Source organism: Clavelina lepadiformis, chromosome 2 (genome assembly GCF_947623445.1).
Source record: "Clavelina lepadiformis chromosome 2, kaClaLepa1.1, whole genome shotgun sequence".
NCBI classification, from domain to species: domain Eukaryota; kingdom Metazoa; phylum Chordata; class Ascidiacea; order Aplousobranchia; family Clavelinidae; genus Clavelina; species Clavelina lepadiformis.
In genome coordinates, this window is record NC_135241.1 from 15794105 (window position 1) to 15809583 (window position 15479).

Sequence of the window (15479 nt, forward strand, 5' to 3'; positions counted from 1 at the left end):
ACTAACAGCAAGCAGTGAAGCGTTCAGTAGAATATTTTGATCAAAATGACTCCGCAACTCACAACGATTTTAATTGTTCGCTGCAGGATTGACGATTATTGTACGTAGCGAAGTGGTAAAAGACACAGTGCACCATTTAAACGATTACGATTACAATAAAACAGTAAATTAAATCAGAATCAAAATCAGGATTAAAGTTATTTCTTGCGTTACAGAATCATTTGGTACAATTATACATCGTTGATTTCACCTATCCTATTTTTATCTCCGTGACCACAGATAACACATGACATATACATGTATATGGAGAATCTATGCTATGATAACCGAACAGGCAGGCAGGACGAAAGACCGAAAATAGTTTAGGAAGCATCTAAACTGCTGTCCCATGATCTAAAAGGGTACAGACAAACGGTAGGTTCTGAAGAGAGAGAGAGAAAGTTTTCTACAAGTGTGGTGGGCTTTATATTGTTTCTGCCACTCAATTTATGTCACCCGTATCCGCCGTATCGGACATTTCCTACTGTATTGTGGGTGCGGAAACGTCCCAATAGAAGTGGCATCTAATGTGCCAAGTTAGCCTACACGGCCGTAACTGTTATATTTTACATTTGTCACCGACCCCATGAGCGATCCCCTTAACCTTCCCCTTAACATTTATTCTCGGCTCGGTAGCCAAATGGTTCGAACGCTGGTTCCGCAATAAACGCGGCTCTTGTTTCGTTTTCGACACCCAGTGGCACCATACTGTTATAATACCCTTGGGCAAGGCATTAACGACAATTATCCCTGTTCAGTGGACCTGGTGGACAGCTCTAAATTCGGGGAATACTATATAAAAAAACGAAAAAAAAGCAATAAAATATGTGTGGCATTTCGAAAGGCAAGCTCAGTTACCGGGGATCGAGCTATGAGGAATCATCGCCAGTGTAGCGCCAAATTTGTTCCGGGCATTGTGATGTAGTGGTTTGGCATGACTCAGCGTAGTTTTTCCACTCAAAAACCTCAGAAATTACCTTCGGGTTTAGGGAAAACTTGTGATACCATATTATCATACAATACCATTCTTCCTTTTACTAGCTAATAACAACAGCATGCTACAGGGGAATTCCCTTCTATAAAAAGCTTTTCTGCGACCCATTCCTGTGAACTCGATTCGTTGGTTTGAGGTTGCAGGGGTATTTGAAATCGTCAGTGGTTTTTTCTAGCTTGCGCATGTTTTAATAACGGAATTTTGTATTGAAGTGGTTATCATGTATTGTATTTACCGATGTTTGGGTTGGTCCGGAACCGCAATTGGTGACAATGAAAATTCCCTGCTTGATCAACCCAAAGTCGTTCTGGATACATCAAGAATGGGTGAGTAAAATATTCAAAGAATAAGTTAAGCTGTTTTTAGTGCAGTTATTATAACTAGGCCTGTTCCTTCAGTTATTGTAACCGGCATGGAAATTCCAAGATCCAAAAGCCCCGATTCATTGCCGGTTTTAGGCCGATTACACGGATTTTTTTTAAATTGGGCCCCACGCCAACAACAAATGGCCCCGTTCATTCACTCAAACATAAAATGAAACGATCCTAAATTACCCTTTGATTGACTGATTCAAAACTTAATTGATCCCTGAAAATCCAATAATAATGATAAGTGAGTAATACACTGTTACAAAGTCGTTGTATACAGCGTTTCAAGATTGCATTCCACAAATTGGGAGCTTTATCGCCAGCAAGTTTTCCTTTGGATTTCCTTCTTGAAGCGAGCAGGTTTTGGTTTGACTACATTAATCCAATTGTTCAAAACATGTTAAAGTAGGATCAGGATGTTTCACTTGGTTTATTATGTCACTTTAAGAAACACTGGATTAAATCATCTTTTGACAAAAACGGTTCATGGCGTAATAACCATGATGCCATTTTTTGGCCAGCTACATTGTGTTACAATTCAGAAAAATAAACTGATGTATAACGCAAAAATATTCATGAAATTTAACCTTTCATTTTTCCAATATTTAAATTGAATTGCGTGTTTAAGTACAATGCTATAACGTGAAAGCTTCAGACAGCATTGTTGTAAAACAATGACCAAAGTGGCGAAGTCAAGAGCATGATTGGCTGATGGTAAAACACGTCAGATTTTTTGTCGTTCTGGTTATCAAGCATCAAGAGAAAGTTTCTAAAGAGCCTACTTCCAACAATGCAAATTGAGCATTGCAGTTGCATGCTGATTCAGAGTTGTTTGCTGTTCGAGTTGTAAAAGCAAAATATGGTTATCCACGTTGTCCAAGGTTGATGTTGAAAGGATATGACATTACAAAACTCACTGTGAAGTGAGTCCCTACTTAAGACAAGCTTCACAAAGAGCTATGCCCAGTTTTTTTTTGTTAAAATATAAGTGGTCAAGAAACATTCAAATTTCATTAATGTCACTAATCGTGGTGTAGGCTGCTATTCAATTGCATTGGTTTTTTTCTAAATATTTTTAGGACAAATCTATTTCAGCAAATTGGCGTAAAAATCCTGCTCAGAAAACATCAAAATCTTAAAACATGTTCAGAGAATCTATAATTTACCCTCTTAAATACTATTTTATGCTATCACTACCATCTTTAGGGAAGGTGTATTGGGCCATACCCTCATGAACCTAACATTATAGGCCGTTTTACATCTTCACTCTTTTACATTCATTGTATTTCCTTTTTTGCGGCTACTTATCAGTTGCAACCTACACAGGAAAACGTATAAGATTAATAGGTAAGTTTTCGACATTTTAAAATCAATGTATACGACTCTATAAGTTGTACACGGCGTCTCAAAAGTGAAAATTATAATTTGGCTGTTGTATTGTCCACATATAGATATGAAAATACATTTTACATTTACAAAATGCATTTTAAAGTGGTGTTTTGAGGTGCAAAAACGCAACATTTTTGTGCTTCATGCATTTTGGGTGGGTAGACAAGAACAGAAAAAAAAACTTGAATACTTGATGTGTTTGAATAGCAACCAGTAACTACGTCGTTAAAATTTTTTTGCCTGATCAACAATTTTCTATGATGAGATCATTGTGCATATTTTAATCTCTTGTAAATCACCTTTACAGAATTTTAATTCTATTCGGGCTACTATTATTTCTTTGTGCAAGGCATTAATTATCTGGTGTTAACTATCATTTTTGTTTTCTTAAACTGAAAGCATATTTTTTTGATATGTTTAGGCTCTGATGCTGTTATTGTTAAAAATGGTTTAAGGATTTGTGGTACTGGAGCTGCACTAGCCAATACTGCCATTGTTCAAGACAAGGTATTTCACTTGACTGTCCTTGTATCAAATTTAGTTTTCATCAGCCTCTACATTGTAGTGTAATGTTGTAGAGTCTACAACAACATTATTATGATTTGCATTTCAGCTTTAACAGAGCAGTGTTATTTGATTTCCAGGCATATTTTGAAGTAAAGCTACAGAGCACAGGAATTTGGGGCATTGGTCTTGCTGTGGGTAACATTGATGTCAATAAGGTTCCCCTTGGAGAAGATGTATATTCTTGGGTATTGCGACATGATGGACATCTGTGCCACAACAAAATTACAATACATGATACCAAATACAAACCTGCAGAAGGAGATGTAGTTGTAAGTGCAATGCTAGTTATTGTATTACAGTGGACATAAAATAAAAGTTAAAGGGGCTGATTAAACTACTAAGTACTACTACTTAAGTTAGTAAAGTGGCGGCAAGTAAACATTAAAATCTGACTGGTGTTCATTGAATGCATTTTTAGCAATCATTTAACGAGCATTTTTTATGCAACTTTATAGATAATAGGAAATACTTTAAGTTTAACAACAGTGCTATGGAGAGTGATAATGGCTTTAAATGCAGCATCAAGTCGTGACAACTGTAACTTGGGTTCTTAAATGTTATCACTAGCATCCTTGGGAAAGTTTTAAGATGAACTCAAGCTTAATGAAAACGTAACACAGGATTCAAATTTTAGCCTCATGACATGTACAAAACTTGAGGGAACATTGCTTAGGACCACAAAAAGATTTTGCTATAATTGAAAGTTTTAGTTGAAGGTCTTTTGGTTATCATTAGTTGTTTGCATGTATTTTTATAGGCAATTTGCAAAGAATTGGTTTCAAATTATCTAAAATTTTGAACTAATGAAGTTTTACTGTGTGTCATGTAGTGGGCCTATGTGAATTTAGTAAATTGCCTTTTAGGTTGTTATATGTTTTGAGGTGCAAAACTTTTAAAATTTTCTAAACATGGTTTTGGTGCAAAGCCTTGCTAATTTTGTGCATGGCTTTTCTGTTATTTTGTGTTTGTTTATACAGGGTGTATCATATGATCATGTCGAAATGAACTGCTATGTAAATGGAAAATCATTGAACTTTCCCATCCCTGGAATAAGAGGCACAGTTTTTCCTGTCTTGTATGGTAGGATGATGTAAAGTGTATGTTACCGAATACCTTAAATAATAGTTGTCATTGAAATAACTGTCGCCTTAAAAATCACTAAAAGGCCTTATGTGATTAAAGTAGATATTGTAATGCCCACTGTATATCTACAGCTTTTTACCTTTTAAAATATATTTTGCAGTTGATGAAAGTGCTATACTTGATGTACAGTTCACTGATTTGTCACACCAGCCAAGCGGTTACAGTCAAATTATGGTAGACAGGCAAATATTTTAGCAGTATTCTAGAATTATGTTTGCATATCATGCTGAGGGCAAGTATTAAGATACAAGTACAAGTGTTGCGAGATGAAGTCTGTTGCACTGCGTTTATAGCATTGCTTTCACCATCACCATTGGATGTACTTTTACATTGATTTATGTGAAAGGAGCACTTGAAAGCTTGCCCATGCCAATACACCTAAATTAAAAATAGCGTTTGTATTTATGATTTTTTACTAGCTCCTGTGATTTAGTTAGTTAAACTTTTGCAAAATTTATGTTTCGTCATATATGATTAGCGAATGTTTCTTATTTGCAGTTTCACATTTACTATGTGTAGTGTTTAACCATTTTGCAATTTATTTTTAAATATGGAGGTGAACTCCATCACTTATACAAAACTGCATTTCCAATAGTCCTCTGACTAAGCAAATTTATAATGACTTCAGTAGTTTTATATCTTTTCGATATTAGTCGTTGTTTGAAATTACATTGGCATTACAGTTTTATTACAAAAAGATGTTTTGTATATGCAGGAGCCGAAAAACAGATAAAAATAAGATTTGTAGTTAGACAAACCAATCAGAGGGTGGGTATGTTTGATCTTGTTTTTTTAGTTTGGGAGTTTCCCTAGCAGTTTGTGCGTTTAATATAGCACGCAGAATGTTTCCAAAAATTGGCATAAAAATAGACCTATTTTTATGCCAAAAACTCTAGTAACATTGACTTTGAGCCTCTTTCACAGGACTTTGAGATATTGTAAGCTAAAACCGTGTGCAAATTTTCATAGAGCTCCATGCTAGGTAAATAATTTTGCTGCATAATAATACAAAATTTATGCCATTTTTTATTGATTGAAGGCCCCTGCATATCCTTGCAAACTGTGGATTTATTTTAAGAGATTTCGTTGATTGTGCTATATAGTGTAGCTTCACATATTCGCATGAACGTGAATGTATTCAAATGATATATGCAATAATCTTCCTATTTTACAGTTTTTATTGAATTTTTTCTGCATTCATTTTTCATCTTTTTATGATGATACCGATGTCTTAATTATCACAAACTATTATCCCTAGCCTTTTGATTACATGCTGCTTAGAGGCATGCACTCAAAATTTAAGTTGTTTTCTTCTTTTTCTATTTGTTTTGACTCGCAACTTAAGGTAAGTGATTAAATACCGTTACAATTAAGATTTAAATTAATTGTATCATGTGCATTTTAAGTAATGCCTGCTTGATCTTAATATGAGGTCCCATAATAATCATGTATTTTACACGCTATTTTGCAAATACAAGCTTTATTTTATGGTGTTGCCTGGTTTCTATAAATTACAGTATATGGGACCCAAAACAACAATACAAATTAGAATGCTTTAAAAGTACTGTAGCAGTAGATTAACAGCAAGCATGTGGCTGAACTGTAAGTTGATAACGTGGTCAGAGCACCAAATGCGAAAAACGAAGCTTTGTGTGATGTTATACTTTACTGAGCGACTAATCTACTAACGCGGCCACCCCACTACCCTATATTTTACAAGACTAATGGATAATTTGAATTTGAATAAAAAGATAATTTTACCCCGTATCTTTGAACAACAAAGTAATAATGTGATTTTGTTTCTGTTTTGCTGAAGACGAGGGAAGGTAGATAAGAAGTGTGCCACATAATATATTGTACACACCTTTTTCACAAATTGTTATTGCATGCCCCCTCTTACGCACTTACCTTTTTTACATAATCCCGCTACAAATTTTGACTATATTAAATGTTACAACTTATATTCACAAAATCCTGAGCTAATAAAAAGCACAAGTATCTAAATTTCGATCACACACTTCATTCTGAGATTGTGTCAAGTGAGGAAGGTCCATTATGGAAAGTGCTATGTAAGAAATCGCTGTAGACCCATTTTAGTTGTTACTTTTAACTCTTGTTTTTATCATAAGATTTTGCATAATTTACGAAACAATTTATTTATTGGCATTATAGTTTTCATTTTTGTACATAATGTAACAGACTCTGAATGTTTATATTCTTCACAAATAGTGTGCAACACATTTGAAAAGTTGATTTAATGTACCTTGTTACTATTATATATCAGCCTGCTTTAACCGTTGCAGGTCTTAAACACTATACGAGCTATATTCACCAAGAAATGCATCAAGCTTTTGTACTAGTACTACAAAACAACATTATAAGCATCAAGATTTTGTTTCTTGCAACTGAATAATGTAATGTTCAAATGAAGTTCCAATGACATCAATTTGCTGGTTCACGCAAGGTTTTGACTGAAAGCACTAGGAAAAATCTGAAGGTTTCATTAGGTAAGAAAATTGGTGGAGATAAGAATGAATACAAGGTAAATTTCAAGCTAACTTGTGACCCTCGAATATTTTCTGACCTCAGGTAGGTGTTTTACAGAAATTTTATCTTTCTTGACTTGAACTGGTGCTTTCTTACCTTGAAACTCCTGCAACTACATCCACTGGATGAACATATGCTTTTCCACTTTCAACAATGTGAAATGTAAACAATTTGTTCATTTCCAAAAAACATTATGCATTTCCTACGTAATATAACTTGTACAGTGTTTAAGATTTGCAACGGTCAGAGTGTGGGATAGCCAAGATGAAAATATTTAAAGGCAAAAGCAAGCTGATACCATATCGATGACAAGTTACATTCAATGAACTTTTTAAATGTGTTGTGCGTATGTCGTGAGAAGCAAATGTGAGAAAGATGCAATGTTTCTTTTTTGTTACACCATCCACAGATCGAACCTCATTATTATATACGCCATTTATAATGTTTACAATTCTACAGTGTTCATATTTTCAAGTCTCGAATTCAGCTAATTATGCTTTTTGCCAATATCGGTTACAACAGGTACTTTTACAACGACAACATGGACATAACATCCAAACTTTCTGTGAAATTATGAAAAGCTGATTTCTATACAACATACACAACTCGTTGATAAAAGCAGCTATAACTGAATCACTATTAATTGTAACATCAAAAAGATTTCTAACCCATAAAGCAACAATCAAAAATGAATGAGAATCATTCAGTAGACTATATTTCATAGTATAACCATACATGCCACGAACTCTAAACTTTTGAGGAAGGAAAGTGATGAGTTATGAGATTTTTTGTTAGTTTTAGAATTGTCTGGATTTAATTTAACAAGAAGTGTTTTATTGTGAGTGTATTTTATTTTAACTTAGTACCATATCATTATTAATGTAACTGCCAATATCTGACGAATATCTAAGTTGTTTAACGTGTAGAAATTCACATTGTTCTGTAGCGAACATGGCAAATGATGTCATGCGCATTGCTTTAATGTTATTTGAAAACTATAAATACAAAAAGATGTTATTTCTCAAGGGCAAAATATTTAAATAAATTAATAGAATTTTTTGCTCTAATAGATAAAAGTTGAAAGTAATAACAAAAATAAGAAACTCACCCCTGAAAACATTTGGGTAGGTCAAAAAAACTAATCAAAACATAATGAACGGATCTTGAGATATTGCTGTTTGCTGCTCATTGCTGTAAAGCCAACTAGTGGTCAAAAGTTTTAGTCCATAATTCAAAAACCACTCATTCCAGTTTTGTCAAATTTGCACCGTTGGAAAATTGAGTAGGGCTTTTTAAGTTTATAAAAAAATATAGGGTGGTTCTAAAAGTTGACATTTTTGTTCCTGTTATAATGAAATGACTGTGGATAATATCTTGTGCCATTAAAGTTTGTTTTTAATGTGTTAACTTGTTGTAATCTTACCAATGGTATAGTTAGGAAGTTAATCTATCAAAAACTTTAGTAGAAATTGATTTACCTGTGTTTCCCAACAATGCCTAATATTATATACTGAATGCATATTCTGTAAGCCTTAAATACAACAGGATAACAAAATCATGGTCTTGAGTACAAATGTGTCTTAAGTCCATACGGTGATATGAACAATTGTGAAAGCATACTTTTGTGCGAAATCTACCATCCGCAGGTAGTTAACTAATCAGGGTTCTACAGTATTTAAGGAGTTGTAATATGACACTTCTTTTGTTAGATTTTACTTTGTTGAAAATATCCTATCTTTTTAAAGAATTGATTTATGCATTCAAAGATATATTGTTTCAGCTAGCACTTTATCATGATTCATGAGAAGCTCTACGCCTAGCATTTCAAAAACATTAACACATTATATAACTTAATAAATTTCAGGTTAGTAATGATAGAGTTGAAAAGCAGTGTTTCTATGTTAACATAGCTGTTATTTTGCATTGTGATCATGGAAATCTATTGCCAGATCACTGCAACTAAAACAAGCTTTACACAATTTCCAATCTTTTACTACAAGAATTCGCGGCACACAAATGAAATATTACTACGATAGATAAATTGGCATAATAAATCCACCTCAGGAACAGTCAACATTGGGTGTACTTTGCCGCAGTATGCTAGTATCATAAATTGACATATTGAATAATTTTTGGTCAATAGTACAATGGGGACAAAAAGCAAAGCCAGTTGTTATTAACTTGCAGTGACGTATGCGAAAGTAACAAAACCAATTTGACAAAGATTATAATGATAATATTTTCCTGATTACAACCAGCATGACCTCTACACACAAAATAAAAAAGCAAAAGTTAAGCAGACGAGCAGGTGGTGTGTTCAAGCAAAGGATGGTTGACAATCGGTTAGGATAAAAACACCTTAAAAGAAATACCCAACTTCGCCAGAAGCCTGGCTTCTGACAAATTTGCTAATAATTTTGGGCATGTACAGCCAGAATTACAAATATATCAAGTACAGATGGATGACGTGGCTGGATTTATTATCAATTATCATCCACGAATTCATTAAGTGTATTCTACTGTATTTTTCCTTTGCAGTTACTAGTACATGTGAAATCAATGTCTAAGGCAGTGCTGCTCAACCCCTGGGTCGCCATTTGGTTGGTTTGGGTCGCCGTCGCCAATTAAACTAATCCACAAAGCCGTTCGATAACTGAGTACCTTACTCTATTCATTGTTTGTTGACGTCATAGTGCATTGGTGCGGAAACACAAGTGAAGAAGCATGGTGATGATTATTTGCTGTGAGACTTTAGATTAGCTACGTTCGGGTCAAGGCTAAATATTTGTAAATACCCAATTTTTGGGTAAAAAATTGGGTCGCCTCAGCATCGCTATTAATTTACGTTTAATATTTAGGTCGCCGCAAAAAAAGGTTGAGAAGCACTGGTCTAAGGGAACCAATCTCTGGCAATTATGATGTGATCATAGCTGCTACACACATAATATATCTACTTGGTAACACAGGTACTCTAAACTAAATTAGATGTTCTACATGCATACAGTAGGATGTAATGGATTAAACCGTTATATACTGGTTATGAAATATCAAATCACTATACCGGTTGACAGGAATTCTGAATGATATAGAGAGTTGAAGCTCATCAAGCTGAATTTTTGCTAGAAGCTATCAAGTTGTTTATAAAGTTATTTGAAATTTTGAGCGGAATTAATAAACAGATTTAACAAAGTACATTAAAAAAGTTTCCACTGTGAAATATATGTATTTCATGTACAGATTTTCATGCAGTTACAGATAGTTAATATTATATAAAACTTTCAAAGATATATCTACAATACTACACAAAAACACTTGCTTTAGCTATAATAATTGTAATAAATTCTAAACTTTTTAACTTTCACAGTGAATTGAAATGTAAATAAAGCTTATTATGAAAACATGAAACATGACTTGCTTCTCAGTAAAAGGACAGTTTTATAAACAGAAATTTTCATAAAAAAAGGTAATTCATCAAATTACATAGTTATATAGATAAAGATAAAAGTTAAAATAATATTGACCATTGAAACCAGAAACTTATCAAAAGGGGAAAATGCTACAGCATATATTGAAATTTAGTCATCATAAAACGTGACTCAAGTCAATGACCGGATTCGAGTTATTACAACACTGCAGTGAACTTCAACACATTTGGGAAAAGATATTCAGATTCGTTTTTGGTTTGCAAAACCTGATAAATACTTCATGATTTGAAAGAAGACAAAACTTTAACATAAACAACATCAAATTTTCACACTTCTAAAGTTTCAACCACAATCATATAAAACTCTGTTCATCTCACTGTCCTCAAAATTTTTAGTTTGCAATGAAACATTATATACAGTTGCACTAATATTCAAAAGAAACTTTAACAAGATACCGTGGCTTTATCTGGGCTGTATCATAAACAATGTATTCATTATACCTCAACCAGGTGTTCTTCACTTTAGTTGCAACTGGTTTCCCAAGAGGGACTTTCACTCCTGAAAAAGTAGCATGTTTCTTAGGATTTGGAGCATGCATTCCTAGACCCTTTGTGCTATGTTTGCCTTGAGGCAGTCTATTAGCATTATAATCACTTTGTGTTTTCTCATTAATTCCACCCAACGCTACTTCACAAAGCAAAAGAAAACCATGTGGTTGCCTTGCACTGGCAAAGCAATATTGAGCTGATTTTGAGACCACATCTGCAAAGTAGACACCTTTTCCAAACATATATCCTGTAACGGGAGCTTCAGGTGGTGCTATACGAAGACCTTGGCTCAAAATACCACACCAATTTGTGATCCGGGATCCATGCCATAAAAGCATTCTGTTTCCAATATTTTCTTGAAATTTTTTGTTATCTGTTTCCCTTTTTACTTTAAAAACGTCCTTTAGTTTTAGCTTAAAGAAGTGCAAATGGCCATGGGTAGTTTTAACATAATCTTGAACAGTTTTAAACTCTTTTTCTGTTTTTTCCAGCGGTTCAAGGTCACAGTTAAGCGAATCATAATAAGAATCAAGTTTATTGGTATTATCATCTTCTTTCACAATATTTATGGCAATTTGAATGTCATCAAGGGCTTCCAAAAGATCCAGTTTTTCCTTCAGCTCTTCCTTCGTGCGAATAAGAGGTGGACGCTTCATACCAAAGTCATGTGGAACTTTTGTGTAAAAATCACTGCATGCTGCCATTAACTCCTTTTCATGTGTGCCCGGTTTGAGACATGTCTCCACAGCTTTAAGAGACTCATAACCAGCTTTTATTTGTCCTTTAGTTAGTTTACCTAATGGTGATTTGTTAACATCAAATTTCATTTCTTTAACGGCAGCTTCCCATTCTGTTTTATTAAAAATTAGGCTAATTGCACTTTGCACACGCTCATCTAACTTTGAAGGAATTTCTTCTTTAACTTTTTTAGACACAGATCCTTTTTTTTTATCATCATCCTCCCCATAGTCAAGCTTTATGACAACATATTTACCAGGCTTTTGTATTTGAAAAGCATCGGGCCAACCCCAGTGGGAACCTGTTTTATCATGATACTTTTTCGAAAACTCTTTCTTAGCTCCATCTACATTATTGCTATTTGTGTTTGATTTTCCAGCAACTTTTCCTACTCTACCCCAGCGACACAAAGTCACAAATTCTGATTTGGTATTATGTTTAATTATTTGGATTCTGTAGTACTTGTTGTTGTTTTGTCCAATATTGGTTTGGTTAAGCATGACATCAAAGATTGTATCACCTTCCACATACACATGATATGGACCATTGGCATAATCTCTAAACTCTTCATCAATAGGAACCTTGCCCGTAAATTTTACCACTTTCTCTTCCTTTGATTCTTCTTTCGAGGTGGATGGTGAAACTTCAGTTTTATCTTTCTTGACAGGTATTGCAGTTTTTTGTTGATTATGGGTACTTTTTCTCTTCGATTTTGTCCGAGGCATGTTATGATACTGAAATTTGAGTTCCTGTTGCAGAAATGTATAGTATTCCAACTACTATTGATACGCTAAGCAGCTGCAAATAATAACATTTCAGATTGACTACTTAGATCTACATATATCAATACTTGGGCCACTTAATAATGACAAGGTTGGACTTAATGTGGCCAACCAACCTTATTTATTTCATATGACTTATATAAAACTTGTTCGTATAAATGTCACTGTCATATTCCAAGACAGTTAATGAGTTCTACTCAATTTATGTATGATATGATATTCAATAGATAGTGAGCTGAGACTCATGAAGTTTTGCGTTATGTTGATTCTTTTGTAAATTTTAAACTGCCGACATAGCCAAATTTCAGTTTCATTCAAATTCACAGGAAGATTGAAAGTTACTTTGAAGAAGAAAAAGAATAAATAAATTGCCTTTTTGAACTCTTTAATCACGAAAAGTAACAAGGGTATGCTCTCTTCTGTGTATCGTAAACCTGCTCACAGCAATCGCTATTTGAGTTTTTATTCCGAACATCCTCTTGAACACAAACGAGCAGTGGTAAATACTTTATTCTATCAGGCCCATGCTGCTTCTTCCACTAAAACATCGTTGAAACAAGAAATGAAAACTGTGAAGTAATCTTTGCGGTTAAATGGCTACTCAAATTGATTTTTAAATAGATCTAAGTAAGTTTAAAAATAACACCAGTCGATCTGATTGCTTTCATGGTTTTGTTGTAATTCTGTATATTTCCCATCTTTTTAATATAATAAATTGAGATGGATCTTAAGTAGCCAAAGGATTAAGAGCGTATTTAAACCTGCAGTAAAAATATGTAATTTACTTCCTTCCCCTAAAGACCAGGTACCACCTAACAAAAGACAAGGGGCAATTTATGAAATTCCATGTCATGATTGCTCGGCATACATTAGGGAAACCAAACGCTCTCTCACAACTATGATGAAAGAACACAAGGGAGATATCTCCAATTTTCGACATGAAAAAAATCTTTCACCAGACATGCTTTGGAAACGTAAACTCATTGAATCCTTTTTCATAAACGAACGGGATGATGTTATTAATGATAAAAAGGACACCATGTTTTCCCCATTTTATTCTGAGTTATTTGCATGTCCACAATTAATTCGTATTGACACTGTCTCTTTTAACCGGGCGTTTATATATATATATATATATATATATATATATATATATATATTATTACTGTATTATAACCATTTCTATGTATTTGCTAATTAAGTATTTTTAAGACATCAAGTACCACATTGATGTGTCATAATTGTTCTTTAGCTCTCAACTCTCAGAAAACTCTCAATAGCACTTCACAATCACCAGGTAAAAACAACAAGAACGAATGATAAAGCATTAAAAACTACAAAATGTGAGAGTTAGATCAAGGTTTATACTATAAGAACTTTGTTTGACCATGTAACACTTGTATTAGTTGTGCAGAGAAACTATTTACCCTGCCAAAAGAAGTCTATTTGGTTACAATTCCAAAATACTGAAGGCCTAATCAGTATTTTAGATAAGAAATGAATTTGTTATTCCACATGACGGTGTAATATTAATATTAAATTGATCAATGACAGTAGGCCTATTGTACCTTTGCTATTCCTATGGGCTATAATTCAATGTATGTGTACAAGAGAAAAACTCATATGCCATCATCTACAGTACATCACAGTATCCTTTGCTGTTACAGTGTTACATGCACGTAGTTTTTTATGAGAGTTATCTTATTAAGTACAGGTTAATGTTTAGTTGTTTTTTTTTTGTTTTATTATCCTATTCACTTATAAAAATGGTGAATTCAGTGATGTGCCTCCAATGAAATTTATGTTGCATGTTTTGCCTTGAACAAAAATGCTTGAAAACCTATTTACTAGTGATCAATCTGGCTGTGTTCTATTTCGTATACTGGGAGACTTTTTTGTATAGTTTTAGAGTTAGACCTTTTTCTGTTTCCTAGCGTTAGAATCGACTGGCAGTATAGCTTTTAATCAAAGAAATGACGGTTTCTAGCCGGTGGTGGAATTCAGCCGGTTTGCACCGGTTCTTGGAATTTTAATAACCTCCGCCAAACGGTTGTGCCCACTAGCGGTTTTTAAAATGAGGTATGAACACATTGTCTGTCAATATGACGTCACACTGGAAATGCTTTGCCTACCCATTGTATACCGGAGTGGATTTTTCAACATAGTGTCGTTAATTCACTAGGCCGACTAGGGTATTGGGCCATCTCTGATTTGACCTCTGGTGATCTCAATATTACAAATTAAATTACAAAACGAAATTAAATAGTTGCACTTAACATATTCGGCTCGCATCTTCAACTAGAACAAGGGTTCTAAAACTTATGGAGAGGCGCCCCACCTTGACGGTGTGAATAAAACCCGCGCCCCACTTCGAAATCATTAAACAAACGATAATTTCCTTGGTATTCTCATTTGGTCTGCAACAGACTTCTTGTTGCGCTATTTTTCTACTGCTTTCACTGCTTTATAATTTTCTTCAGCGAATATACGCTGTTATCGTTTCAGACATGTTCTAAATATTGCATCATCGACCAAGATATAAGGCCTTCAGCTACTAGCCCAGCTCCACTCATCGATCTATCATTGTATCCCAAATAGAGCGCTGTATTGTCGTTTATGACGTAACAATGAAATTACTACTCGTAACGCAACAAACAATTTAAAAAAATTCCGGACATTTAAGCATATTTTAGCATTTCCCCCCGGACGCAGTTTGAACACTAAAATTCCGGACATGTCCGGGGAAATCCTGACGTATGGCAACCCTAAATTGTATACTGTATAGGCCTATGTGTATATCGGCCCGGATCAATAAGGCATGCTGCTAGTGAAAGAATCGGATGTTAAAATATTTAAATCCCACCACTGTTTCTGGCACTGTTGCTACAGACTATGACGTATACATCTTAATTCTAGCGGCCGTAGCGCTAGAATCTTAG

General features: G+C 34.2%; 2 protein-coding genes across 3 annotated transcripts; one reads left to right on the forward strand and one right to left on the reverse strand.

The window, feature by feature from the left end:
• The first annotated feature begins 1158 nt into the window (after positions 1-1158).
• On the forward strand, positions 1159-5988 carry LOC143446997 (SPRY domain-containing protein 7-like). Of its 2 annotated transcripts, none has more exons than XM_076946891.1 (5): positions 1159-1359; positions 3212-3297; positions 3435-3626; positions 4335-4454; positions 4601-5988. In XM_076946891.1, exons 1-4 carry the CDS (start codon positions 1254-1256, stop codon positions 4449-4451), a joined length of 501 nt encoding a protein of 166 aa, XP_076803006.1. In that variant the 5' UTR covers positions 1159-1253; the 3' UTR covers positions 4452-4454; positions 4601-5988. The 2 variants fall into 2 exon arrangements, with proteins under 2 accessions (XP_076803006.1, XP_076803005.1); XM_076946890.1 differs by having other exon boundaries at positions 4335-4437.
• A 2467-nt stretch (positions 5989-8455) lies between these two features.
• Positions 8456-13542, reverse strand: LOC143446789 (poly [ADP-ribose] polymerase 2-like). Its single transcript, XM_076946589.1, has 2 exons — positions 10109-13542; positions 8456-9313 (listed from the first exon to the last, which is right to left on the reverse strand). The coding sequence occupies exon 1, from the start codon at positions 12481-12483 to the stop codon at positions 10897-10899; it is 1587 nt and encodes a 528-aa protein (XP_076802704.1). The 5' UTR covers positions 12484-13542; the 3' UTR covers positions 8456-9313; positions 10109-10896.
• Positions 13543-15479: the final 1937 nt, after the last annotated feature.

Bases quoted from the DNA above. Each gene is read 5' to 3' on its own strand.
- LOC143446997 (XM_076946890.1), top strand. From the start codon at position 1,254: ATGTATTGTATTTACCGATGTTTGGGTTGGTCCGGAACCGCAATTGGT. The intron at 3,298-3,434 runs GTATTTCACTTG...TTTGATTTCCAG, and splicing joins CTGCCATTGTTCAAGACAAG to GCATATTTTGAAGTAAAGCT. The intron at 4,438-4,600 runs GTAGGATGATGT...TATATTTTGCAG, and splicing joins AGTTTTTCCTGTCTTGTATG to TTGATGAAAGTGCTATACTT.
- LOC143446789 (XM_076946589.1), bottom strand. From the start codon at position 12,483: ATGCCTCGGACAAAATCGAAGAGAAAAAGTACCCATAATCAACAAAAA.